At 41.6% G+C, this 24,674-nt stretch overlaps 2 protein-coding genes across 5 annotated transcripts in view; one reads left to right on the forward strand and one right to left on the reverse strand.

The window, feature by feature from the left end:
• Positions 1 to 17,465, forward strand: part of PSPC1 (paraspeckle component 1) — a 93,218-nt gene extending 75,753 nt beyond the window's left edge. Inside the window, exons 9-10 of one of the 3 annotated variants that reach the window (XR_009740028.1) lie at positions 223 to 355; positions 16,627 to 17,465. The gene's annotated coding sequence lies outside the window, so the exon portion shown is untranslated. Of the gene's footprint in view, positions 1 to 222; positions 4,055 to 16,626 lie in introns of those variants that run through there. The other 2 variants (XR_009740026.1, XR_009740027.1) reach the window with 2 other exon arrangements.
• The window catches only part of MPHOSPH8 (M-phase phosphoprotein 8), a 45,212-nt gene continuing 23,936 nt past the window's right edge, over positions 3,399 to 24,674 (reverse strand). Inside the window, exons 3-14 of one of the 2 annotated variants that reach the window (XM_061435037.1) lie at positions 21,893 to 22,714; positions 17,956 to 18,055; positions 14,855 to 15,112; positions 11,817 to 11,942; positions 11,649 to 11,737; positions 10,569 to 10,709; positions 9,860 to 9,946; positions 8,354 to 8,508; positions 6,542 to 6,696; positions 4,871 to 4,998; positions 3,970 to 4,053; positions 3,399 to 3,633 (exon numbers count right to left, since the gene is read on the reverse strand). In XM_061435037.1, coding sequence (XP_061291021.1) covers positions 3,592 to 3,633; positions 3,970 to 4,053; positions 4,871 to 4,998; positions 6,542 to 6,696; positions 8,354 to 8,508; positions 9,860 to 9,946; positions 10,569 to 10,709; positions 11,649 to 11,737; positions 11,817 to 11,942; positions 14,855 to 15,112; positions 17,956 to 18,055; positions 21,893 to 22,714 — 2,187 coding nt within the window. In that variant the 3' untranslated portion in view covers positions 3,399 to 3,591. Of the gene's footprint in view, positions 3,634 to 3,969; positions 4,054 to 4,870; positions 4,999 to 6,541; positions 6,697 to 8,353; positions 8,509 to 9,859; positions 9,947 to 10,568; positions 10,710 to 11,648; positions 11,738 to 11,816; positions 11,943 to 14,854; positions 15,116 to 17,955; positions 18,056 to 21,892; positions 22,715 to 24,674 lie in introns of both variants that reach the window. The other variant, XM_061435036.1, reaches the window with a different exon arrangement.

The following is a 24,674-nucleotide window of genomic DNA, read 5'->3' on the forward strand; positions in this document are numbered from 1 at the left end:
GGTGCTGCTCTGGGCTAGGGACCTGGTTTTCCAAACTCTTAAGGTACTTTTAATCTCTGTATACGAGTTCACAACAAAATACTAGTTTTATAGGTCAAATATATGACTTCAGGTGTTGAATTCTATCCCAGCAAATTATTTGTAACAGAAACCTTATTTTTTCTTTAGAAAATATATACTATTACTATTTTTTAACAATGAATTTACTTTTTTTCCCCCCAGGTGAAATCATTCTGTGGGAGAAATTCATGACAAGGAGAAATGAGCCAGAAGAATTTTGTTTTATTTTTCAATTTATTACCACTCCATTATAAACAACCTGTGGATAGATGAGCAGTCATGACACTTTATCCAGGTTTGTTTTCCTCAATTGTATACCTTCCCCTGGCACACTGACTGACTACCACAGACCCAGCCCCTACCCCCTGGAACTAGAAATTGTTGTAGGTTTTAAAAAAAAGAAAAAAATACCCCAAGTAACCTACAATTTTGGGTTAGTCCCCAAGACAAAGGAACTACTTATAAGAAATTTTTCTTTGTTCAAGTGAGAAGAATCATGTTTTTACTGACATGTATCTTGGCCCAAGGGAAGGAAGTAGTGAGACATGAATCAAGACAGACTGTGGTAGAGCTTCTGCAAGTCAGCTTCTTCCACAAAATGATGGCAGACAGGAGGGTGGTTCTTGGGGAGCTCAGGGTGAGTGTGTCTTGACTAGATTGTGGACCTCACCGTTGTTATTACCATTTTCCAGCCCATGAGTAAAGCTCTTTTGTACCAGTTGGAAGAAGTCAGGCCTGGAAACGCCAGGTTTGCCTGGAAAAGAGCTTCATTGCCTGCAGGTTGGCAGAGGGAAGTGGTGTAGACGCCCTCAGTGTCCTGAGCTTACCTAGCAATGTTTTTCAGAATAACTTAAAAGGGTTTGTACTGTATTATGCTGTGAAACAGATTTTACTGCATTCATGAAATTTTTCTAAATTCTCAAAGACTTTATATATTTGTCCATGTGGGATCTTAATTCCCTGATTGGGAATTGAACCTGCACCCACTGCATTGGAAGCATGGAGTCTTAACCATTGGACTGCCAGGCAAGTCCCAAAATTTTCTGAATTCTTATTTTGTAAATCATGTTTTGTTATTCCCTAACCCTAACCCTAAAACACACTAAAGTCTGTCAACTTTCTGTATGCTAAAGTCTTACTACTAAATAAACTAGCAAATTTTCATATGACAAATCTGGAAGTGTAACAGTTCCAAGTAGAATTTTAAAAGTAGCACTTGAGCTTCAAATTTAAACTTCCTGACATTCCACTTACTTAAGGAGTTAAGATGAGAATGTCTAGCAAAGGCAGTAACTCCCCATCCAGCCATACTTCAGCATTTATTGGTAGGTATATTAGGTACTTTTCTTTGGTGCTGGTACCCTAAACAAGGATGTATAATGTGCTTTCTGTTGGAGTCACATTCATGAGAGTTGCCCAGTTCTCTGATGAGTTAAACTGACAACCCAATTTTGCATTATGTTCTTACCTCAGTATATACACTACTAAGTCGCTTCAGTCGTGTCCGACTGTGTGTGCCCCCAGAGATGGTAGCCCACCAGGCTCCCCCGTCCCTGGGATTCTCCAGGCAAGAACACTGGAGTGGGTTGCCATTTCCTTCTCCCAGTATATACACTGGAAAGTAGTAATTGCTGAGGAGTCAAGGTTTTTAGAGTTAAGAGAAAACTGAAGTAGAAAAATGTGTACTAATGGCTCTTCAGTGAATCTGGATAATGAGCAATGCAATCCCATTATAGTTGAGATCTCCTGTGGCCCTAAGCTCAGTTGTAGTTATGGGGCTTGAGATGGCTTTGGTTTCTACTCAATAGTAGTAGCAGCAAATCTGCAAACCTTTGATAAGGTACTGCTTGAGAATTGGGTTTTTCAGAGCAATCATTATATACACATATGGAAATATTAACTGAAGGATCTGATCTAATCAGCTGCCTTGTCAGTTGGCAGTTGAGAGGTTCAAGACCTCATCATCCTTAAGCCACAAGGGTCAGAATTTCCCCACCCAAGAGCACATCTGCTTAGGTTCACCTACTATAGAGAGAAGTGAGTTTAGATGAAAACAACTATATTAACCTGCATGGCTCTACAAGTGGTTATATTCCCAGTGCTCTTGTAAAGGTGTGCTCTTAAGATAACAGGAATGTTCTTTAAAAACTCACTTCTCTTACAATCCTGGACAAAGTGCACTGCTGCTGACATAGATCTCACAGCTGTGAAGTCAGATGCAGAGGAGTACAGGATCCAATACAGTTGAAAAGTCTAACGCAGGTATTACTATTGCTAAACCAGACATTCCAGACATTTCACATCACCTTTTTGCTGAAGTTCTGAGACTTGAGATAGAAAACAGACAAACATTGTATTTTATTGAGGACACTATAGGAAAAGTCAGTTTAACCCTGAAATGTCTATACAGTGTATGTGGTTTGCTCTATGTATCCACAAGTTCTGCCTGAGTCTAGGGCAGAAAAAAGTTCCCCTAAAGCACACCAGGAACCCTCTACATAGAATTAACATTAACACCTAGCATTTACTTTGTTTTAGGTACTGTTAGTCCAGAGATGATTAAAAGTAAAAGGTGGGACTCAAACGGGTTAAATGCAGGTACAACATCATTTCATGTAAAGGACTAGAGCATCTTGGATCTTGGTATCTGACAGGGTTCTGGAACCCAGACATTTCTGAAAATTTTTCATTAAAATTTAACTCAATTATAAAACCAATCGAACTTAATGATTTTATACATTTCAATAATCCAGACATCTTGGTTTATTAGTTTGCCAAATGTTTCTTGAAAGAATGGAAGCATTAGCCCCGTGGGAAATCACTTGACTGGAGGCACAGTGTGGCTGGCCTTCCTAGTGTTCAGAATAACAGACCATCTGATGACTTGGGTTCAAGAACAAGGATACAGTTCACATGTAATATCACTTTTTATGCCTCATGTAATGTCCCAGTTTGTTTTTTCTGCTATATCTCAGATTCTGGTTTATTTTCTTTGCAAACAATAAAGGATAACTGCACATATACAAAGCTGTCACTTACTCAGGATTGATGTCAACAGCTTGTTGGAAAGGTCAAACCTTCAACCTTCCTCGTGTTTTTTTAAGATTCGTCCTACTTTGAGGGCTGCAAACTCATACCTTATCTTAGTGCCTGGATAACTTAATGTAACATTCCTGCTGGGGTTTTTTAACACAAAAATTCACTAGGGCTAGTAAAAAAAAATTTCAAGTTAAAAAAAAAAAGTTTTAATTTTCTTAAATAATCCTCATATGTACCATTCCACATTGTGGAAAAACATAGTCTGGACACAACACTGAGACTCAGAACACTTGCACAAATACTTACAGCTGTGTTTTATGTTAGACCCACTGTGTCCCATCTCAACAGACTGTAACAGATGACTGGCCTTCAATGCAAGAGGCTTACAGAAGAAACTTTAAATTTGGAAATATTAGCTGTGCCAGAATTCCAAACTGCTTCAAAGAGTATTTAGAAATAGGTCTTAAGAGAAACTCTTCCAATTCTTTCTGGTCACTGTAGCTGTACTCTGTATGCACCTATTAGCAACTTAACCTGTTGAAAGGAAAAAAAAAAAACGAGGATATATTTCTAGTTTTCCTTAGTTAGAAGAGAGGGGGAAAAAACCCTGTCTCTTTGGCAGGACTCTCAAATTGGTTATCGGTGTAGTGGATAGAGTACCATTATTTTAATTAAAGATCCAAGTACTTGAATTTTTAGGTTACTCCCTTATTCAGTCTAGCTAGTGATCATACACGTGGAAAATTAGGTATCACAGTATAGAACATCCCCTACGGCTGTGTTCCATGGACATCAAGAGGGTTGAGCCCATCTCAGATCCAGGCAGGAACACCCGAGCAGTGACAATAGATGCAAGGAAAGGATTCTCACCTTAGCAGAAGGTGCTTCTGTCAGCCTTATGAACATTTTATTGAGGCCTGCCACAGGGCTGAATGAGTAAACAAAATGACTGTCCTGGGGAAGAGAGCAAATGAAAGATGAGCATTTTTGTAGACAGCCATCTCTATCTAGTAACAGCCGGACTCCAGACATCTTTAGACTCTAATGACACAGAAGAAAATACATTTTGTTTGTGTTTCTTTATAAGGCAACATGCTGTGATTACTTTTCCCTTGACTTAGATACCTTCATCTGGAAAAGCAATATAGAGATAAATCCTTCATTAATATGTATCCAGACATATATATATAACATGAGTATTAAAAATCTTCATAACCAGTTAATTTTAATTCAGCCTAAGGACAGACTTTTGTATATGGCAAGTGAAAGTGAAGTCGCTCAGTCGTGTCCAACTCTTTGCAACCCCATGGACTGTACCCACCAGGCTCCTCCATCCATGGGATTTTCTAGGTAAGAGTACTGGAGTGGGTTGCCATTTCCTTCTCCAGGGGATCTTCCTGACCAGGGATTGAACCCGGGTCTCCTGCATTCTGGGCAGCTTTACTGTCGGAGCCACCAGGGAACATCTTCAAGGGCATTTTTAACTTAAAAAAATTAGAGTAAAATGGTCACTATATAACAGCACAGTGTTTGCACTGGGATTTTTTGAAACATCAACAGCATGCTTTTCTTTTTGAATTTTAAGTGAACATTTGTAATTATAATGCATTTAAAGGCATATTGAAAATTAGTTTCTAGACCGAGAATTTTAAAACAGTGATTATTGGGTTATTGCCATTTCCAAAAACTGCGATTAATAGAAGAATTTATAGGTCATCCCTGCTTTTGATTAGAAGAATGTACTCATCAGTAATGAACTACAGAGACTTACCAGAAAAACAGGAAGTTGAAATTTATCATTTAAAACAACAGCTTGTACACTACATGGTCCACAGAGGCGAGCAATGACCTCTTTACCCAGAAAGTTTGCATGGAAGATAAACAGCAGGACGCCAGAGCCTGAATCGAGGAGATGTAAATACAGATTTTAATTTCCATCCAAAGACGGCACCTCGCAGAGCTTGAGGACATCATGAGAGCTTAAGTGCACAGGCCATCCACAGGGGAATCCTATTAGAAAACGTGTTCATGAAGGTCATGTTTATGTTCCTGCCAACCTGAGACTGGGATCCAGGAGCAGAGTGGTCCTTAACCCTAGTCTGACAAGACACATACTTGATCCAAACAAAGGGTATGACCAAGGTACTCTAGTCAATTTGCTGGCATTTGTTTCATGGTTATCAATATAAATTGTTTTCCTTCAATTTTAAGAGCTACATACCCCTCAAGATACCAAGGTCAATGTCTGTCAAACTTGAGTACTTTTAAAGGTGTTGGCTGAAAGTCCTGGTCTGGGTGGGACTTTGAGAGCAGACTGAGAAGACCATATGCCAAGTCTCAAGAGTCAGGATAGCTGGCTGTCTTATAGCTGGCTGTCTTGGTAAGATTTCAGATGAGTAGAAAACATTGTTAGTGGTTGCAGACATTGTGCATGTGCAGAAAAAGCCACATGTAACCCAGGGCTGTCCAGCTGCACCAGAGCACTGGTGTGGGTGCCCAGCAAATGGTCCACTTGGACAGTCAAATCCACAGCTGACTAACAACTAAGATGTTAGGAATGACTGGCTTTGATTGGTAGAGCTGTAGCTTAAGTTTCCATTAACAAATATTTAAACAAAACATTTCAAACCAGTTGATCTTAAAGGAAATCAACCCTGAGTGTGTACTGGAAGGACTGATGCTGAAGCCTAAATTGTTTGGCCACCAGATGTGAAGAGCAGACTCACTGGAAAAGAACCCTGATGCTGGGAAAGACTGAAGGCAGGAGGAGAAGGGGGCAGCAGAGGATGAGATGGTATCACTGACTCCATGGACTTGAGTTTGAGCAAACTCTGGGAGACAGAGGAGGACAGAGTGTGGCATGCTGCAGTCCATGGGGTTGCAGAGTTGGGACACGACTGAGCAACTGAACAAGAACAAACAAAACAAAAGCCAGAACCCAACCCAATTCCCACCTTTCAGGCCAAGAAAGTGCTGTCTCCATTCCATATATTCGGCACCCGTGTCCTAGAGGCGGCCATGGTCTCACCTGCCAAGTAGCTGTTAAGCATAAACTCATAGGAGGCAGGACTGAAATTCTCATCTCTTACTACTCAACTTTACAATGGGGCAACACATTTTCTTTATTCTTGATCTCTTCTAAAGGGCAAGACTCAATAATAAAACTCAAGAAAAATATTGATTCTGGACTTAAACCATGTTGAAAGCTAGATTCAGTAAATTTTAATAAAAAGTATTATTAAACTTATTAAACTTCTAAAACAAATGTAAAGACTGCTGTGTAGACTTCTCAGGGTCAGCTACAATGGTATCGGCTGCATTTTGTTCTTACCTATTTTATATAATTAGTATACATGATGGAGTTTGTTAAGGTTTTCTTCAAAGAAAAGGTTATTAATGTTTAAAATGTCACATTTCAAAGTGGGAGAAAAACAAGGCTTACCTTCTGGTATAGTCTGTGGGGGTCTGTAATTGAAATCCATTGAGAAATCTGGCCCCTCACAGAGGCGATGGCACGCTATTGGGAAGACTGGTTCCAGTAGCGCAAGACGTGCTTCAAAGTAATCCTTGATAGTTTCTTCAGCTACTCTCGAAAGTCTAATAAAAAAACAGAGTAAACGCTGTTCATGTAAGAATCTTGAGGCACAAAACAGTAGGACTAGTGAAGCCTCCCCAGAGCCATCTTGAAAAACTCCTGCCCCTTGCTCTTTGTTCTGAGCACTCCTGTGTGCTCAGCACACACCTGTCTGTCTTAGATGTCCTCTCACGCCCCACCCCCTGAGTCTCTTGCGTTGTGCCAGGCACACAGTTGGAGTTGAACACACACTCGTCAAGTGAGTGTATGAATGATCAAGGAGAATCAGAAATAAGAATTCTGCTAGAAAATAAAGCCAAGAATTGTCACACAAAGTCTTGTTATAGTACTTGGTTTAGAAAGCAGTCAAATAAAATGATTGGTGCTAATTCAGAAAAGTATTTTGAGACTATCCTGCAGGTAAAGTGTAACTGATCTGACCCGAACCCCCCCTGCCACCTTCCAAAAGATGCTCTGCTTTAAGGAGCATAAAATCTCCAAAACCATTTACTCACAGATGTGAAACAAAGCCCAGCAATGCCCGGACCCCCCCTCAGCTGTGGGCAAAGCAGGCAGGCTAGTCTCTCTACTTGGTGGCCACCTATAACCAATACCTGGCTGCTGAGGCTCTCAGGGATGGCAGCCCAGGTTGCTAGAAACACCCCCTTTTGCCTTTTTTTTTTGTCTCTTGTCTGAAATTTGCTTATATCTGGAATGAGAATAACCATCTTTCAGGTGTGAAGATCCAAGTCCTATCTTACCCTTGGTGGGTGGGGAGGAGAGGGGCTCTGCTACCTGACAGAAAGCACCTTACCTACAACAGTACTGCTCCTGAAGCACCTGTTACATGTGAGCAAGAGAAGTAATAAAAAACTACTAGATTACTTTTATGGACTTCCAATAACATCTGATGATTTTGAATTCATTTGAAAAGGCAGGAACTTGAATAACTAAACTGTGATAATTTCCAGACAATGTAATAACCATTCAGCACTAAAACAAGTTTATCAGGCTGCGTAAAGATGGGGAGACATGAATGCTTATCACAAAGATGCAAACCTGGAAAAGGGCAAATAGTGTATGAGTCCAACTAGCAGTAAAAACATCAGTGGTCTCCAGGGTTTGGGCAAGTTGAACAGATGGGGAAGCACAGAGGATGTTTAGGGTGGTGAGTTGAGTGTGTGACAGGGCGATGGTGGGTACACGTCATCACACATTCGCCCGAAAACAGGATCTGTGACACCAAGGGGAACCTTGGGGGGCTCTAGGTCAGGGGGATGTGTGGGTCAGCCATGATGGTGGGTCCATTGACTGTAACAGCCTCACTGCCAGGGTAGGACAATGCATGTGGGAAATCGCTACTTTCTTTTCAACTTCGCTCAGAATCTAAAAACTGCTCTCAAAAATTGTATCTCTTAGAAACAATGAAGTTTAAATGGCTTTAAGAAAATGTTTGGAAGCCAAGTTAAGAGTGTAATTAATATTTTAAGATGATACTCCTAGATAGAACAGCGTTAAGTTTGAAGGTTTCTAAGTCCTCAATAACTTGCAGACTTTGTACACCACTTTTAAAATTCATCTTCTTAGACCAGAAACCCATTGTGACTTGTACTTATCTTTTTCTGAGCTGTTACATACACACTGTCCATTACATCCAGGGCACACTCCTCCCACACTTACGTCTCTAAGTGGCTCTTCAGCAGGTCATACACCAGCACGTTGTTGCACTGCTTTGCAAAATGCAGCGCACTGTTCTGGTGCTTTGACAGAATATTGCAGTCAGCTCCACATTCAATGACCAGCCGGACAATGTCTGAGTTTCCTCTTTTACAAGCCTGTGTCAGGAGTAAAGGAGTACAAATTACTCAGCTGTGATCAGTGTCTGTTTCTCTCTGAGCTGAGAGTTCTCCATGGAGAAGGATCCCTGGGGCTGGAAACTGGCTTGGAAATAGAAGTCCTGTGGTCCTCCTGCGACTGTCCCTCCCTCCTGCTTCTCTGCCATTTCCCTCCCAATTTGAGTTTAGCCTGCCTCTCTCCTGAGCTTAAGATTCACATGTTAAACACCTGAGCATTTACAATATGTATAAAAATCCTACCACAAGTCTGCAAACCAATCCATGCCACCCACTGTAATGGGGGATATTACACAGCAGCATCAAAGTCCAGCCTCTATTCGGATTAAGTCTTTCTCGAGGTTAAACTTTTTGAAGGCTCCCAGCTGCTATTTGAATGAACTCCTACTTCCTTGGCACAGATGTAGACAGTTTTGTGCAACCCTCACTCCACACACACCCTTTATGCTCCTATTTAAATATCTGTTGTTTAGAATGTGCCTGGTGATTTCTCACTAAGTTTTAAATTCATGCTTTCAGCTGCCACTTATGCTCTAAACATACTTCAATAGGAACACATAAAGGATAACTAAAATTCAAGAGGGTGCCTGAACAAAATAAAGTTTTCTATGAACCAAAAATGAAACAGAAACACCAGCAGTGAACAAGTTTTAACCCCCTAGTGTGGAAGAAGAATGGCGGAGTCCAGCACAGCCTTAGGGTCCGGCCCACGGTGAACGAGGGGTCTGACCATCTGCCTGACTCAGGAAAGAAGGTTAGAAGAGGAACTGCAGCCACCAGCCCCTGGTGAGCTCTCCCTTCATGGAGGAGGCGGGAGCCACAGCCTCCACAACAGGGTCACAACCTGGTGGGTGGACAGCACCTCAGGCCAGAAAACCTGGAGCTGTGGGTGGGAGTGGGGAACTTCTCCAAGCTTCCACAATCCACACACAGGTGAGGAAACCTGAGGCCAAGGAGATGAAGTCACCAATGTGAAGTAACGAATCCCCGTCCATATGCTCCATGCCCGGGTCTCTGCAGGGCACACCCTGTCCCCTTCCACTGACACGGTTTATCCCAGCCAACCTAGGTCTTCAGGATGCAGCTGAGCCAGCTGCCAGCTTCCCTCCAAGGCTCAGCTTGAATCCACAAAGCTTGGCCACCAGGTTACAGAGCCCACAGCTCCCTGTGCTTCCTCTCGTCACACTCAGTAACTCCGTCTTTCTGGGACTGTTTCTGTCACTCAGCTGCAACCCCTTCAAGTCCACAGACTGTCTTGTCCCCGTTGATCACCAGTCCCAGTACAGTGGCAGTGGGAGGTCCTGTGGGAACATGTTCCCAGGGAGGCATTTACCTTCATTAGCGCCGTCTCACCATTGTTCTGCTGGACGTTTACAAAAGCTCCTGCTTCCAAAAGAATAGCCACAGTAGTTAAAAAGTTCTGTTAAAAAAAACAAAAAAAAAGGATTTAATCCCCTCAAATTCTTTACAAGATATTTCAAGATGTTTTGAAATTTCTAGCCATTAGCAAAAGTACTCAGATTCCATCTCCTGCAGGTTGGTGAATACCACAGACCACCACTTTCGCTCCTCCCTCCCGCCCCCGCCCTCCAGGGTCCCAGGAAGACCCTGCATGGAGCGGCCCCTCCCACTGGCACCCTGCACAGCCACACACTGTCTGCCAGCAACTTCAACCTCAAGTTTAACCACTGATTTCAAGATAAAGAACCTCTTCATCTCAGTCCTTTAATAAGATAACATGGGAATATTTTAATTAAATTATTAACCAAAGGAATACTTTAGATTGGAAAAGATTTTTTAAAAATCTAAGAATTAAATCAATATTAATACCTTAATCAGAACTTCTTTTTCAATACAAATCACCTCCAGCTAGATACACGATATTTGGAAGTTTCAAAGTACAACTGTCAATAAAAACACTGATTTATGACAAGTCATAGATGAACTGAACTAAGTTATGTGACTGCGTGACTAGCACACTGCCCCACAGACACAGATTCTGTCTCCAAGACTGTGAAAGAACAGCATGCTGCAGGGCCCACCTTCTCGGCGGCGTGGATGAGTGCTGTAGTCCCATTCTTCTGCCGACCATTCACCTTCGCCCCCTTCCTGAGGAGCAGCCTCAGCAGGTCGTCCTGCCCTCCTGCAGCCGCGAGCATCAGCAGTGTCATCCCGCTCGAATCCTGTGTTGGTTTTGTTACACACGTGGTAGCAAAAGTGTGGGAGAGAAAGATCCCAATGAACACAATAAGATGATTTGTATGAATGCATCTAAAATAAATGTACAAGAACTACATGAAGAAAAAACCCAAAGAATTTGGTTTAAGAGAAGAAATGATGAGCTGAATGAATGTAGAGTAGATACGTTTCTCAAAAAAAGACTCAAAATGTTAAAATGTCAATTCTGAGCCATATTAATCTATTTTAATGTAATCCTAAGGGATTAAACCTAAAAAGTCCACAATTAAAGCAAGAAAAGTAAAAAAGGAATATATAAAAATATTTTCTAAGCAAGATTAGATGACCAAAAGCCATAAAGGAAAAGATCAAATGATGTAACTACCTAAAAATAAAATCTCCCCAAGCACCAAGCAGTAAGATTCAAAAACATAAAACAGAAAGGGTTAATATGCTTCTATTAAAGTATGCTTATAAATCAGTGTGAAAAAACCTAGCAACAATAAAAGATTGGGGACTTCCCTGGAGGTCCAGTGGTTAACATTGTGTTTCCACTGCAGAGGGCATGAGTTCAATCCCTGGTCCAGGAAATAAAATCTGGCAAGCCAAGGGCATGGTCAAAAAAAACCCCAAAACAATAGACAGGGGCAGTTGCTGTAAATAGGCAACTATCAATCAAAAACAAATGGTGACAAAACAAGGAGTCACTTTCCCCTCAAAACGCAGAGGTTAAACCATAGACAAAACCAGGCATATCATGGTAACTAAAGGGCATTATACAGGGCTGGAATTACAAGAACTGTAATTCTATTACACGTTTCTACAATGTTTGACTCTTATAAAGTGAACATGTATTACTTTTATAGTTAAAGAATAAACCTGAGTTATTTTAATAGAGCTATTTTCCATCTTCCTTTCATCAGATTTTTACAAAGACACTTCACCTCTTGGTCCAGGTTATATTCTTCACTTGAGTTAAGTGCAACCTTCACAGTAATATAATCCCCATTTTTCACAGCATCCCTCAATAAATCTAAAATGAAAGAAAAGATAAATTAGGTTTCAATAACTAGATTCATGAAGAAGATCCCTATAATTCCAAAACTACTCACTGCTTGGAATCACATCCGCTGTAGTAACTTTCTCATCTTCTCCATCAAGATGCTTCTGGAAGTCCTCCAGTCTCATCCACTCCAGCTGCAGATCCATGCCCAGACTCAGAACCTGCTGTTTGCCATCTGCGACACAGAAGAGCCTTATTAAGATATACTTTTATGGACTATAAAAAATACAATGCCATTTTTATTTAAGCATATGGTGTCCTAACCCAAATGTTACACTTTAAACTTACATCATTATCTGAGTTTCTCATTAAATTTCTGACTTTCTTTGGGTAGTAATATGAATTGTCCACTTTTAGATGTCATACAAGAAGAGGCATAAAGACTAATAGGTATTTTATTAACTGTAAAATAGTAACATGAATTTTAGTAGCTGAAAGAAAGCGAGAAATCACAGGGCTTCAGTAAGAGGAAGCCCTGTGATTTGTTCCTTTGGCCATTCTTCTTGGACAGCTGGTCAGCCCCCCCGCAACCAGAAGGGCCAGAGACAGAGGGTTAACGTTACACAAGGGATGAATGTACACTGCTTCCAATATTCATGTAGGTAAACTCTAAATATAAATAAGTCATTGCCTGTGATCCTGTCAGACTTGGCTCAAGCTTCTCCCCCTGCAAGTACTCGCACCAAGCCCCACAGCCACCAGGGCCCTGAGATACCCCCACTACAAATGATGCAAGTGCTAGTTTCCAACCCATGTCCGACCCATGGACTCATCAACACTAGGGATGAAAATCTTTTATTCCCTAACTGGCAGTGGAATAGAGGACATTTGGGAAGAACTCAAAATGGCTGTACTATTTTAAATAGTGAAAGGCACAAATGTTTGATGGTAAGAGTTAAAGGATTTAAACAGATGACTAACAGGAAAAGATGCTCAACATTGCTAATTATTAGAGAAAAGCAAATCAAAGCGACAGCCAGTACCTCCCATCAGTTAGAAAGGCCATCATTAAAAAAAATCTACGAACAATAAATGCTGGAGAAGGCATGGAGAAAAGGGAACCCTTCTACAAACTGGGAATGTAAATTGATATAGCCACTATGGAGAACAATATGGAGGTTTCTCAAAAATCTAAAAACAGAACTACTATATGACCTATCAATCCTACTCCTGGGCATATATCTAGAAAAGATGAAAACTAATTTAAAAAGATACATGGAGCCCTATGTTCACAGCAGCACTATTTACAACAGTCAAGACATGGAAGCAACTTAAATATCCAAAATGTCCATCGATAGATGAATGTATAAAGAAAATGTGGTGTGTGTGTACACATATGTGTATGTATATACATATCCAAAGGAATACTAGTCAGCCATAAAAGAGTGAAATCATGCCATCTGCAGCAACACGGATGGACCAGGAGATGACCATATTAAGTGAAGTGAGTCAGACACAAAAAAGACAAATATCATATGGAATCTAAAAAAAAAAGATGCAAATGAATTTACTGACAAAACAGAAACAGACTCACAGAAAACAAACTAATGGTTACCAAAGGGGAAAGGAGAGGGGACTAAATTAGCAGTTTGGGATTAAAAGATACAAACTCCTATACATAACATAAACAAAGACCTACTGTATAGCACAAGGAGCTATATTCCGTATCATGTAATAACTTATAATGGAAAACAATCGGAAGAAGAATATATGTGTGTATGTGTAACTGAATCACTTTGCTGTACACTTTAACAACACTGTGTATCAACTATACTTCGAGAAAAAAAAAGTTAAAAGGATTTAAGGACATCCCAACACAGAAACAATCCCATGGACGGAGGAGCCTGGTAGGCTGCAGTCCATGGGGTCGCTAAGAGTTGGACACGACTGAGCGGCTTCACTTTCACTTTTTACTTCCATGCACTGGAGAAGGAAATGGCAACCCACTCCAGTGTTCTTGCCTGGAGAATCCCAGGGACGGGGGAGCCTGGTGGGCTGCCGTCTATGGGGTCACACAGAATCAAACATGACTGAAGTGACTTAGCACCAGCATACCATTTTTCTAGATTCCACGAATAGGCACTAATATACAATATTTGTTTTTCTCTTTCTGATTAACTTCACTCTGTATGACAGACTCTGTCTCTGACTTTTAATTGCACACCTTTGTCCTCTGAAAACAAAGATGTGGCTTACATACAAACATATATGTATAGTAGCCCCACCCCTAAAAAGGTATTTGTTGCTGGTAAGTCACTAAGTCATGTCTGATTGTTATGATCCCGTGGACTGTAGCCTGCCAGGCTCCTCTGTCCATGGGATTCTCCAGGCAAGAATACTGGAATCGGCTGTCATTGCCTTCTCCAGGGGATCTTTCTGATGAGGGACTATTCTTTGTTGCCTGGTATCTCAACAGCAGCACTGCTATCTGACATCTGGGCAGCCCAGTCCCCTCCCGGCCCCTGCAACCCCCACCGTATGCTGGTTGAAGAAACGAACCCAGCTTCCAACCAGCTGGGCAATCGTGTTACCAAGGATCCCAGAACCTAGGCGTTTTGCAGTAAGAGGGTCACCTAACATCTAGCTTGTTATATATCCCCAAATATTTCAAAACTTCAACTGTTTTACAAGATTTATAAATTATACAAAGTTTTATCAGACAAATCTCTAAACCCCTGCCCTAGTTACAAATACATAAATATACTTTTATTCCTCATTCTATACACAGCCCTTGCCTCCTCAGCTAATTCCAGTATTTCAGAACAGCACTCACAATATAACCTCATTTAGTGTTATTTACTACAAAGCTGAAAGGGAAGAATACAAATAAGTCTGTATTTTGACAGTTTTCTGAAAGCAATATAGTAAGAGATACAATCAGACAACTTGACAAGAGGAGATAAGGTAGCAAACCAAAAATCTCTGTAATTGTAAATGTGCTGAGCTATTCTACAGGGAATCAGAAAATAGATTGAAACAGTTTTCTACTCCATCCCGAGACCATAACAAGTGCAGAGAGGAGAGGAAGGTGAGGAGAGAGCTCTGCACACAGCCCTGAGAAAACTGCAGACAGTCACACAAACTCACCAGGACTCTCCTCCACTCGGATCGCGCTGTCCAGAACTTCTTGGTCACCTTCTGCAGCTATATATGCCCACGTGTCAGTCTCATCTCTTGTATTTCTTCTTTCTTTAAGTAACGGCTTGTTTTCCTTGGCTTTGTGGTCTTCTGTGACTTTATAGTCTGGCGGTATTTCATCTCTCTTCCGATTATTCTCAGGAAAATCATTTTTTTCTTCTGGAGTTAATTTAAACAAATCAAACGCATTTCTAATTTCCTTAAATGCTACTGGAAAAAAATAAAATTGATATGAGTCACTAATTTCTTTGTAATCAAAAGAAAATCTGGGTGTTTTAAAAAAAACACACAGATATTTTCTTCAGATCAGATCAGTTGCTCAGTCGTGTCCGACTCTTTGCAACCCCATGAACTGCAGCACGCCAGGCCTCCCTGTCCATTACCAACTCCCGGAGTTCACCCAGACTCACGTCCATTGAGTCAGTGATGCCATCCAGCCATCTCATCCTCTGTCGCCCCCTTCTCCTCCTGCCCCCAATCCCTCCCAGCATCAGAGTCTTTTCCAATGCGTCAACTCTTCGCATGAGGTGGCCAAAGTACTGGATATTTTCTTAATTCTTACTAATATCTGCCTTGCTTAGAAAGCCTGATCAGGTTGACTATCACAGCCATGAAGCCTTTCCATTCATCTTTGTGTTGGCTGCTCCGTACTTAGAAAGGACAGCCAAAGTGAATGGCTCTTCTTCTGGGGGTCTGAACTACTCGCAGTTTTGACAAAGGTGACCACAGCCCATGAGCCTCAGAATAATCCTAGTCATGTCACCAACCACCCTTCTGCTGAGACACCGCCTCCACTGTGCCCGGAAGTGACCTGGTACAAAAATGACTTTTGGTGGAGACTGGGAGATGAAAGAGTGTCAGCACACTGACTGTGGCCCAGCAACACTGCACCTGATGCCTGCGATAATCCACTCGCTTTAAAGACAAAGCAGAGAGAAGACTGGCAAAGCAGCAGATCTGTAATAACAACACCCAAAAAGGGGTAGAACAGAACAGAGTGAACAACTATAAATTTTAGGTATATAGCAGACAGGTGTTTTGTTTAAATTCTGAATTCTTTTATGTTAAATAGGAATACCTTCTCAATAGTACTTTTAGATGACATCTCTCATTTATTTTCCTCTGTAAGAACTGCATAGGCTTAAACAGTTTTGCTGCTGCTGCTGCTGCTAAGTCACATCAGTCGTGTCCGACTGTGTGACCCCATAGACGGCAGCCCACCAGGCTCCCCTGTCCCTGGGATTCTCCAGGCAAGAACTCTGGAGTGGGTTGACAGTTTGCTACGAGTAGAGGTATCCTGGTTAACGGCACAACACAGTGTGACCAGAGGAAAAGCAAGCATTACATGAATGCAGTGCTAACCAACACAAATTGAACCTTTTCTTTTTCTATAAGAAAGCTAGTCCAAAAAAAAGGCTCTCATTCTATCAAGATGTATCATTTCCAAATCACAGTGAAAGGAATCTGAGCAATTTATCAATTTTGTTTTCTATGTGCCTTGAGGAAACCTCACCAAGTATATGACACAACAAAACGACATATGCAGAACATAATACCACAGTGGCAGCACTAAAGCTGCTTGTCCCAGACATTTAAACTCTGAATATCCTGATTATTTACATAGAACACCAGTCCAGTAACAAAAATAGAGAATAGCAAGTGGAACATCTCATTCAATGTTCAGAAATAAAAGTGTTAACCATTCTTTCCTTTTTCCACAGGTAAGTCCTTTTTTCCACATTTAAATCTGAAGGCAACTGAATTCTGGTATTTTCCCAAGCTACTGTATGAAGAGGATGCTGAATCCATTGTAACACAGCATAATGCAATGTAAAGACTCATGTTCACCGATTCTGACACACTCCCAAAATATACCCTCAAATGCAATTTTATTTCTGTCCTGGAGGCTGGGAGCCAAGGATCAGACAGAAGCACAGGTATATATAAGCTGCAAGGTTACGGTCAACAGACTCTGAAAAACTGCAGACACAGTGAGGCCGGCAGAGTCCCAGCCATAGCACCTTTTGGACTTGGGGTGGAAGCAGGTAGGTTTTAGCAGCAGGAATACTGAAAATCGGACTCCAGGTGTGGCCTTCTGAACTTAAGGAACAGACTGAACATTCACAGTAAAAATGTACCTGAAACTGACAGATACTCAGAGGAAGAAAAAGTTCCTAATGACTTCTAATCTTACAATATTTTGAATCTCCAGTCACTCTCTGAAGAGAGGCTTAGAGCTGCAGTATCACCATGAAGAAGCATAGTCTCTACATCACTCACCTGCACACAAGCCATCAAAGCTGTTCCTTCCCAGATTCCATCAAAGCTGCCACTTCCTGCCAAGTCTGAACTGAGGTTTAGAGCCCAAACTCACTTTTAGTATTACCTCAGGTACACAGTTTGTGGGAGAACACTCTCAAGTAATCAGCCATCTCTTAGAAATCACTGCTTCCACAAGAACTTGTTTTCCAAGTACTTTTTGGTGTGTGAACTGAAATATCCAGTTTTATTCAAACACTGTAATGGTGAATGTTTTATAAAGTACTTGTTCTAATACTAACATGCACTATAGATTCTTAATTGAGTTAAATCTTGATGTGATCAAAATGTATATTAATTTTATTTATACAAATGACACAGAGCTAAACACAATAAATTGATTAAACAGAAGTTTATCTCAGCATCTACTAGAAGAGATACTTATTTACTTTTCTGTCAAAACTAATTTCCTGTCTCTTGAAAGATAATGTATTCCCACCAGAATCTAAAACATTGTAAATTGACTATTTCAATTAAAAAACTAAAGTTAAAAAAAAAAATGAAGATAACGTATTTCATCTCATACCCAAAAGGAAAAAGAAAAACATGATTAGATGGGGGAGGAGTTTGTTATACTAGTATACATTGATTACTGGTAAACAACAGTAGCATAATGTTCTCAAGTCCCCAGTGAACAAATTTTGCAGGTTAGAAGAGAGTCTGTCTTCACAATGAACTAGACTCTCTGTCTGAAAGACCAACATAAATGACAAATGTCACTATTCACTCACTCTTTAATGCCTTGGGCTCTTTTCGGCCTTTTTCTTCCTTGTCCAAATCTTGCTTTTTTTGGTATTTTTCTTTGGGTTCATATTTTTTGGTCTCTCTCTCCTGAAAAAGACACATGTAAGACCCCAAACACAGACAGAACTGATACTGATTCTGAAAACTGGGAAACAGGTTTCTGGCATTAGGCCCCCTTTCTGTGAACTGTGCACATGACTCCTGACGACTCACGTCAACTGCTTCCTTGGTCAAGTTTACCCCCAACCTCGATAATTCACAAAACATCACATTCAAAACCCAACACCAAGTTTCCTTGAAGAATTTTTTATTACTACTACTAAAATTCCAAAACACTTCATCTAGAGTCATACTAACCAAACATAACTATTTTTAATTCTCCACATTGTCCCTCGGATCTCTGTAATTTTACAGATAATTTTGTTGTTTAAAATTTATTTTTATTTACACTGCATAGATATTTTTACTTTACTTTGTTCGCATGTATGTATGGTTTTCTTCACCGTAACATTTTGTAAATGTTTCTGTTTTTGCTATGCTGACCTCATAATATTTCAGTGGATATTTAACAGTCCCCAACTATTATATTTTCTTAACTTTTTCCCTCATGACTAGACAGGCTAGTATCAGTTCAGTTCAGTCACTCAGTCGTGTCCGACTCTTTGTGACCCCATGAATCGCAGCACGCCAGGCCTCCCTGTCCATCACCAACTCCCAGAGTTCACTCAGACTCACGTCCATCGAGTCAGTGATGCCATCCAGCCATCTCATCCTCTGTTGTCCCCTTCTCCTCCTGCTCCCAATCCCTCCCAGCATCACAGTCTTTTCCAATGAGTCAACTCTTCGAATGAGGTGGCCAAAGCACTGGAGTTTCAGCTTTAGCATCATTCCTTCCAAAGAAACCCAGGGCTGATCTCCTTCAGAATGGACTGGTTGGATCTCCTTGCAGTCCAAGGGACTCTCAAGAGTCTTCTCCAACACCACAGTTCAAAAGCATCAATTCTTCGGTGCTCAGCCTTCTTCAGAGTCCAACTCTCACATCCATACATGACCACAGGAAAAACCATAGCCTTGACTAGACGGACCTCTGTTGGCAAAGTAATGTCTCTGCTTTTCAATATGCTATCTAGGTTGGTCATAACTTTCCTTCCAAGGAGTAAGCGTCTTTTAATTTCATGGCTGCAGTCACCATCTGCAGTGATTTTGGAACCCCAAAAAACAAAGTCTGACACTGTTTCCACTATTTCCCCATCTATTTCCCATGGAGTGATGGGACCGGATGCCATGATCTTCGTTTTCTGAATGTTGAGCTTTAAGCCAACTTTTTCACTCTCCACTTTCACTTTCATCAAGAGGCTTTTTAGTTCCTCTTCACTTTCTGCCATAAGGGTGGTGTCATCTGCACATCTGAGGTTATTGATATAGCATTAGTTTAATAACAGAGCAGGAGCCCCATGGGGCCTTCCCAGGGCAGACCCCCCGCCACTGCACATCCCATATCTGCTGCAGCTAACCACTCTGGAGAACCTGGGTAAGAGTGTCCGGTGCACACTTCCTGTGTAGTTTTACTGATGTGAAATCCCCCACCAAAGGGAAGGTGTTAGTTAACTGCTTGATGACCATGAAGGACCATGAAGACATGGCCCTCCCAGCCTAATGGAGTCTAAGGATCAATATTAACCCTGTGACACCATCACTTAATCTCACCATCAATGAACCAGAGAGTTGTGCACAACTGATCACAGGTCCTGCCACCACCTGCTCTCTCCCCCCTTTAAAAATGCTATGCTGAAACCCTCTGGAGAGTTGGGGTTTTCAAGCAGGAGCCACACCCATTCTCCTTGCACTGGGGCCTTTCCCATAAAGGCTGCCCTTTTCTTCGTCACAAGCTGGGGTGGGTAGAGTGGCTTCACTGCACTCATGTGGGATCTTAGTTTCCAACCCGCACCCCCTGCAGTGGAAGACGGAAGTCTTAGCCACTGGACTACCAGTAGAGTCCACTGTGGCTCAGATGGTAAAGGATCAGCTTGCAATGCAGGAGACTGGGGTTCGATCCCTGGGTCGGGAAGATTCCCTGGAGAAGGAAATGGCAACCCACTCCAATAATCTTGCCTGGAGAAGTCCATGGACAGTAGAGCCTGGCAGGCTATAGTCCATGGGTCTCAAAGAGTCAGACACAACTGAGCAACTAATACACACACCAGGGAAGTTCCAGAAGTGGTATATTCTTTTTTTTTTTCCCAGAAGTGGTATATTCTTAAAAGAACATGGGGAAAATATATGTAGGATGTGAAAAGCTAATAGAGTAAGCCGACAAAGCTCTAAGCTTTACTTCACAATGCTACATCGTATCTGAATTCCTCTAAAAACCCTGACTTGTTCACAAATTAGCCCCCAGTTTTCCAGCTGCGGTCAGTCCAAAAGAAAGTCTGGATTAGACTAAGGGAAGAGTTGAGGTGCTTTCAAAAGCGGGATCACTAGCATTTATAATTGCTTCCCACCAGTCAGACTAGTGGGAAGACCAGAGCTTCCCTGGGAGCTCAGCTGATAAAGAACCTGCCTGCCTGCAATGCAGGAGACCTGGCTTTGATCCCTGGGTTGGGAAGATCCCCAGGAGGAGGGTATGGCAACCCACTCCAATATTCTTACCTGGAGAATCTCCATGGACAGAGGAGAATACCAGGCTATATACAACCCATGGGGTTGCAGAGAGTAGCACATGACTGAGCGACTAAGCACCGCACAGACAGACTAGTAGGGGAGTAGGGGAATAGTCTCTTTAGCATTTTAACTATTTTAAGCTGGTTACTGATAAGTAACAGCAGGCAAGGAAAAAACTCTGAAAGTCAAGTCAGAGCCACCCTTTTGAGAGACATTTGCAACTCTGAGGGAAATCTCCTCTGGCAAGGGCGTCTAAGAGTTCTCAAGTGGCAGGCGAGGACTCACCAGTCAGTGTGGCAACCTCGCCCTTGTTTACGGTGCTTCTCCTCCCAGGACTGGTTCCCCATCCTCAGCATCCTCTTTTGTCTTTGGCTGAGGGTGGTGTCTGAGGTGAGGGTTTCATCCATTTTGGAGAGTTACTCAGTTTTCCTAGGTCTCTTTCATGTGTAAGTGTTAGTAAACTTTTAATTTTCCCCATGTTAATCTGTTTCATGTCAGTTCAATTCTAGAGCAGCCAGGCAACCTAGAATCTAGGAGGGAGAAGAAAATCTCCCGATAAAGTATTAACTCTGTAATGGTAGAAGAACTTCTCTTATAGGCACACATCAGAGACACTACAGGGTTGGCTTCAAATCCATGAAATAAAGCAAACATTGCAATAAAACGAGTTATAATTTTTCTGCCTCCCAGTGCATATAAGTTACATTTACACTATAGAATTAAGTGTGCAACAGCATTATGTCTAAAATAGCCATACCTACCTTAATTAAAAATATATATTGTATTGCTAAAAAAATGCTGGCTGTTGCCTGAACCTTCAGCTTTTGCAAAAACAAAATCAAAGGTCACTGATCACAAACACTGTAAGAAGTACAGTAATAATGAAAAAGTTTAGGACTTCCCGGTGGTCCGGTGGTTGAGACTCCAGGGACATGGGTTCCATCCCTGGTCAGGAAAGTTCCACACAGGGTGGCCAAAAAGCAAAACGAAAGTTTAAAATATTGCAAGAATTACCAAAATGGGGCACGGAGACAGAAGTGAGCAGATACTATAGGAAGACCGGCTCAGATACAGGGATGCCACAAACCTTCAGTCTAATAAAAAACGCACTATCTGCTAAGTGAAACGAAATGAGGATGGGCTGTGCTCCACTGTCTCCAAGTCTTTACTTAGAGCACCAGCCTGAGTGGAACGTCCCTGTATTCTGTCAGACGCAAACCTTCGTGGGATCCAACCACCCTCCACCCGGACCTGCATACTCACCTCCCCCGGGGAGTCTGTGGGCCTGGACATCCTCGGCGGTGTCAGAGCAGAGGCAGGCACTGGCTTATCCAACTCTGTGCTGCTCTGGCCTTTGTCCTGATTCCTTTGCTTTTTCTGTGTAGTCTTCTTCTCTAAGAAGAGGCTCTTGTTTTCTAGCTTTTTGCTCTCTTTAAGTTCCTCTGTCCTTCTTGGTTTCTTTTTTTTCCTCCTTGCTTTGACCTCGTCCTCATCAGCACTTACACTGCCATCCTGCTGTATGTCAGAAGCAGGATCTAGACTGGCTTCTTGCTCAGCTTTATCTTTAGCACCTCTAAACTTCTGCTTCTCCTCTCTGTTGTCAACCTGTAAATCTTCACAGTCCTCTTCCTGAAGCGGGGAATCACTAAGTACACCCAGGTCAGAGTCCACCTGAGATTCAACACATTTCTCTTTTTTTGTTTTTCTAATTTCTTTGGAATCGTCTCTTATTTTAGTCTTTAAATCTCTTATTTCACCCTTTTTAACTTTCTTTAACTCCTTAGTTTCTTTTATATCATCTTTTTTGGGCTTTTTGGATTCCTTTAATTCTTCTTTGGCTTCCAAAATTCTTTTCTTTGTCCTTAAATCAAAACCCAAACTTTCAGAGGAGCTCTCCAGGTCTGGTTTGGGCTTGTCTTTCAGTTTCCCAGTCTTTGCTTTCTTCTTTTTCAGGTCGTCGGGGCTTTTCTCTTCCTTATGCCTTACTTTTTTCTTTTTTTTCTTTGGAGAAGTGTCTTCTTTAGTCTCACTCTGTTGATCACTATCAGAGTTTGCCTCAAATATGTCATTATTTAAGGACAGTCTCTATAAAGTATAAAAAAGATTTAAAAACTCATTAAGAACACAGTAATTTAAAAGGTTTTGAATACTCGTACTAATGAAATCTGGTAGGAATTTTTTTTCCTCCAGTTTCTCAACTTCTTAAAATTGTTTATGTAACTGAGGTTGTATAACTTACTTACATTGCTAACTTAAGAAATGGAGGTGACAATAAGCATCAATTTAAGGAAACAGACAAACACAGACGGGCAGAAATTATCAGTGCTGCTGTAGGTGCTAACATCATATGTATGGTGGGTTATGTATAATTTCAACTTCAAAATTTCCAAAACACCAATAAGTAATTTGTAAAGATTTATTTATTTGATGTCAAAATAACCCTTTAAGAATTAAGTATCTGTCTAGATATAAAAACACTATGCAAAGCATTTTCAGGTCCTATTTCCCCACAATCTCTTCTAAATGACTTGGGGAAGGACAAAAAGGAGAATAAAGATAGGTGTATTTTTAAGTTTTCCCTGTGGTGCTTCAGCAAGACCACCACCAAGTTGAATAAGGTAGTGGAAATGTGGTGGCATTGGCAAAACTTTCTGACTCTTCCTATAGCACTTCATAAAAAAGTGACTAGTGAAACAGGAGGGAGAGTGGTAAAGCACAGTCTTTAAAAGAATGACATGGCCCAAGGAGAGGACATAAATGGTTAGAACTAACCAGGTCTGACAAACCTAGATAGCGTATTTAAAAGCAGACACATCACTTTGCTGACAAAGTTCCGTATACTCAAAGCCATGGTTTTTCCAGTCATGTACAAATGTGAGAGTTGGACCATAAAGAAGGCTGAGCGCTCAAGAATTGATACTTTTGAATTTCGGTGCTGGAGAAGACTCTTGAGAGTCCCTTGGACAGCAAGGAGATCAAACCAGTCAATCCTAAAGGAAATCAACCCTGAATATCCATTGGAAGGACTGATGCTGAAGCTTCAATACTTTGGCCATCTGATGCAAAGAGCTGACTACCTGGAAAAGACACAAATGCTGGGAAAGACTGAGGGCATGAGAAGTGAGCAGCAGAGGATGAGATGGTTAGATGGCATCACTGACTCAATGACATGAGTTTGAGCAAACTCTGGGAGATAGTGAAGGACAGGGAAGCCTGGTGTGCTGCAGTTCATGGGGCCGAAAGAGTTGGACATGAGTTAAGTGACTGAACAATGAACAACCAGGTCCAAGATGATGAAGACGACTTCCACTAGACCTTGAGCCTCAGTGTACTCTCACTGTAACACACCAGCAGGCTACGTGACATACCCAGAGGCACCATGACAGTTCCAAGAAAATGAAAGTGCTAGTGGCTCCGCATGTCTGACTCTTTACGACCCCATGGACTGTAGTCTGCCAGGCTCCTCCTCCATCCATGGAATTTTCCAGGCAAGAATACTGGAGCGGGTAGCCATTTCCTTCTCCAGGGGCTCTTCCTCACCCAAAGATTGAACCTGGGCCTCTCAGGGAACCTGAGCCACCTGGGAAGTGTTGACAGTTCCAAGGTCGAGCACAAAAGGTCAACAAGTGGTCCAATTTCTGGAAATCCCCACCCCTTCCCCAAAACAGCTGGCATACTCCTCCCACTTATCAGCCTATAAAAACTTACTCACCTATAAAAAATATAGGTGAGTATAAAAAATTACTCACCTATAAAAACTGACAATCTCATAGCTTGGAGCTGCTCTTGCCTTCTGAGATGGCCCTCACTCTGTGGACTGTTTCTAAGTGAACTCACTTCTTACCCATCACTTTGTCTCTCACTGAATTCTTTCTGTGACATCAAGTACTTGAGCTTCATTAAGTCCCAGGTATGATCAGGGATTTAAAAAGACAGTGGGTTCAAGTCCCAACCTGAGGTACACAGTTTCACCAGGACAGCAAAACAACCCCCGCCCCCCACCCCATACCACAGACAACATCTACAACAAAATTAAGTGTCCAAG

Source organism: Bos javanicus, chromosome 12, assembly GCF_032452875.1.
Source record: "Bos javanicus breed banteng chromosome 12, ARS-OSU_banteng_1.0, whole genome shotgun sequence".
In the NCBI taxonomy this organism is placed as follows: Eukaryota; Metazoa; Chordata; class Mammalia; order Artiodactyla; family Bovidae; genus Bos; species Bos javanicus.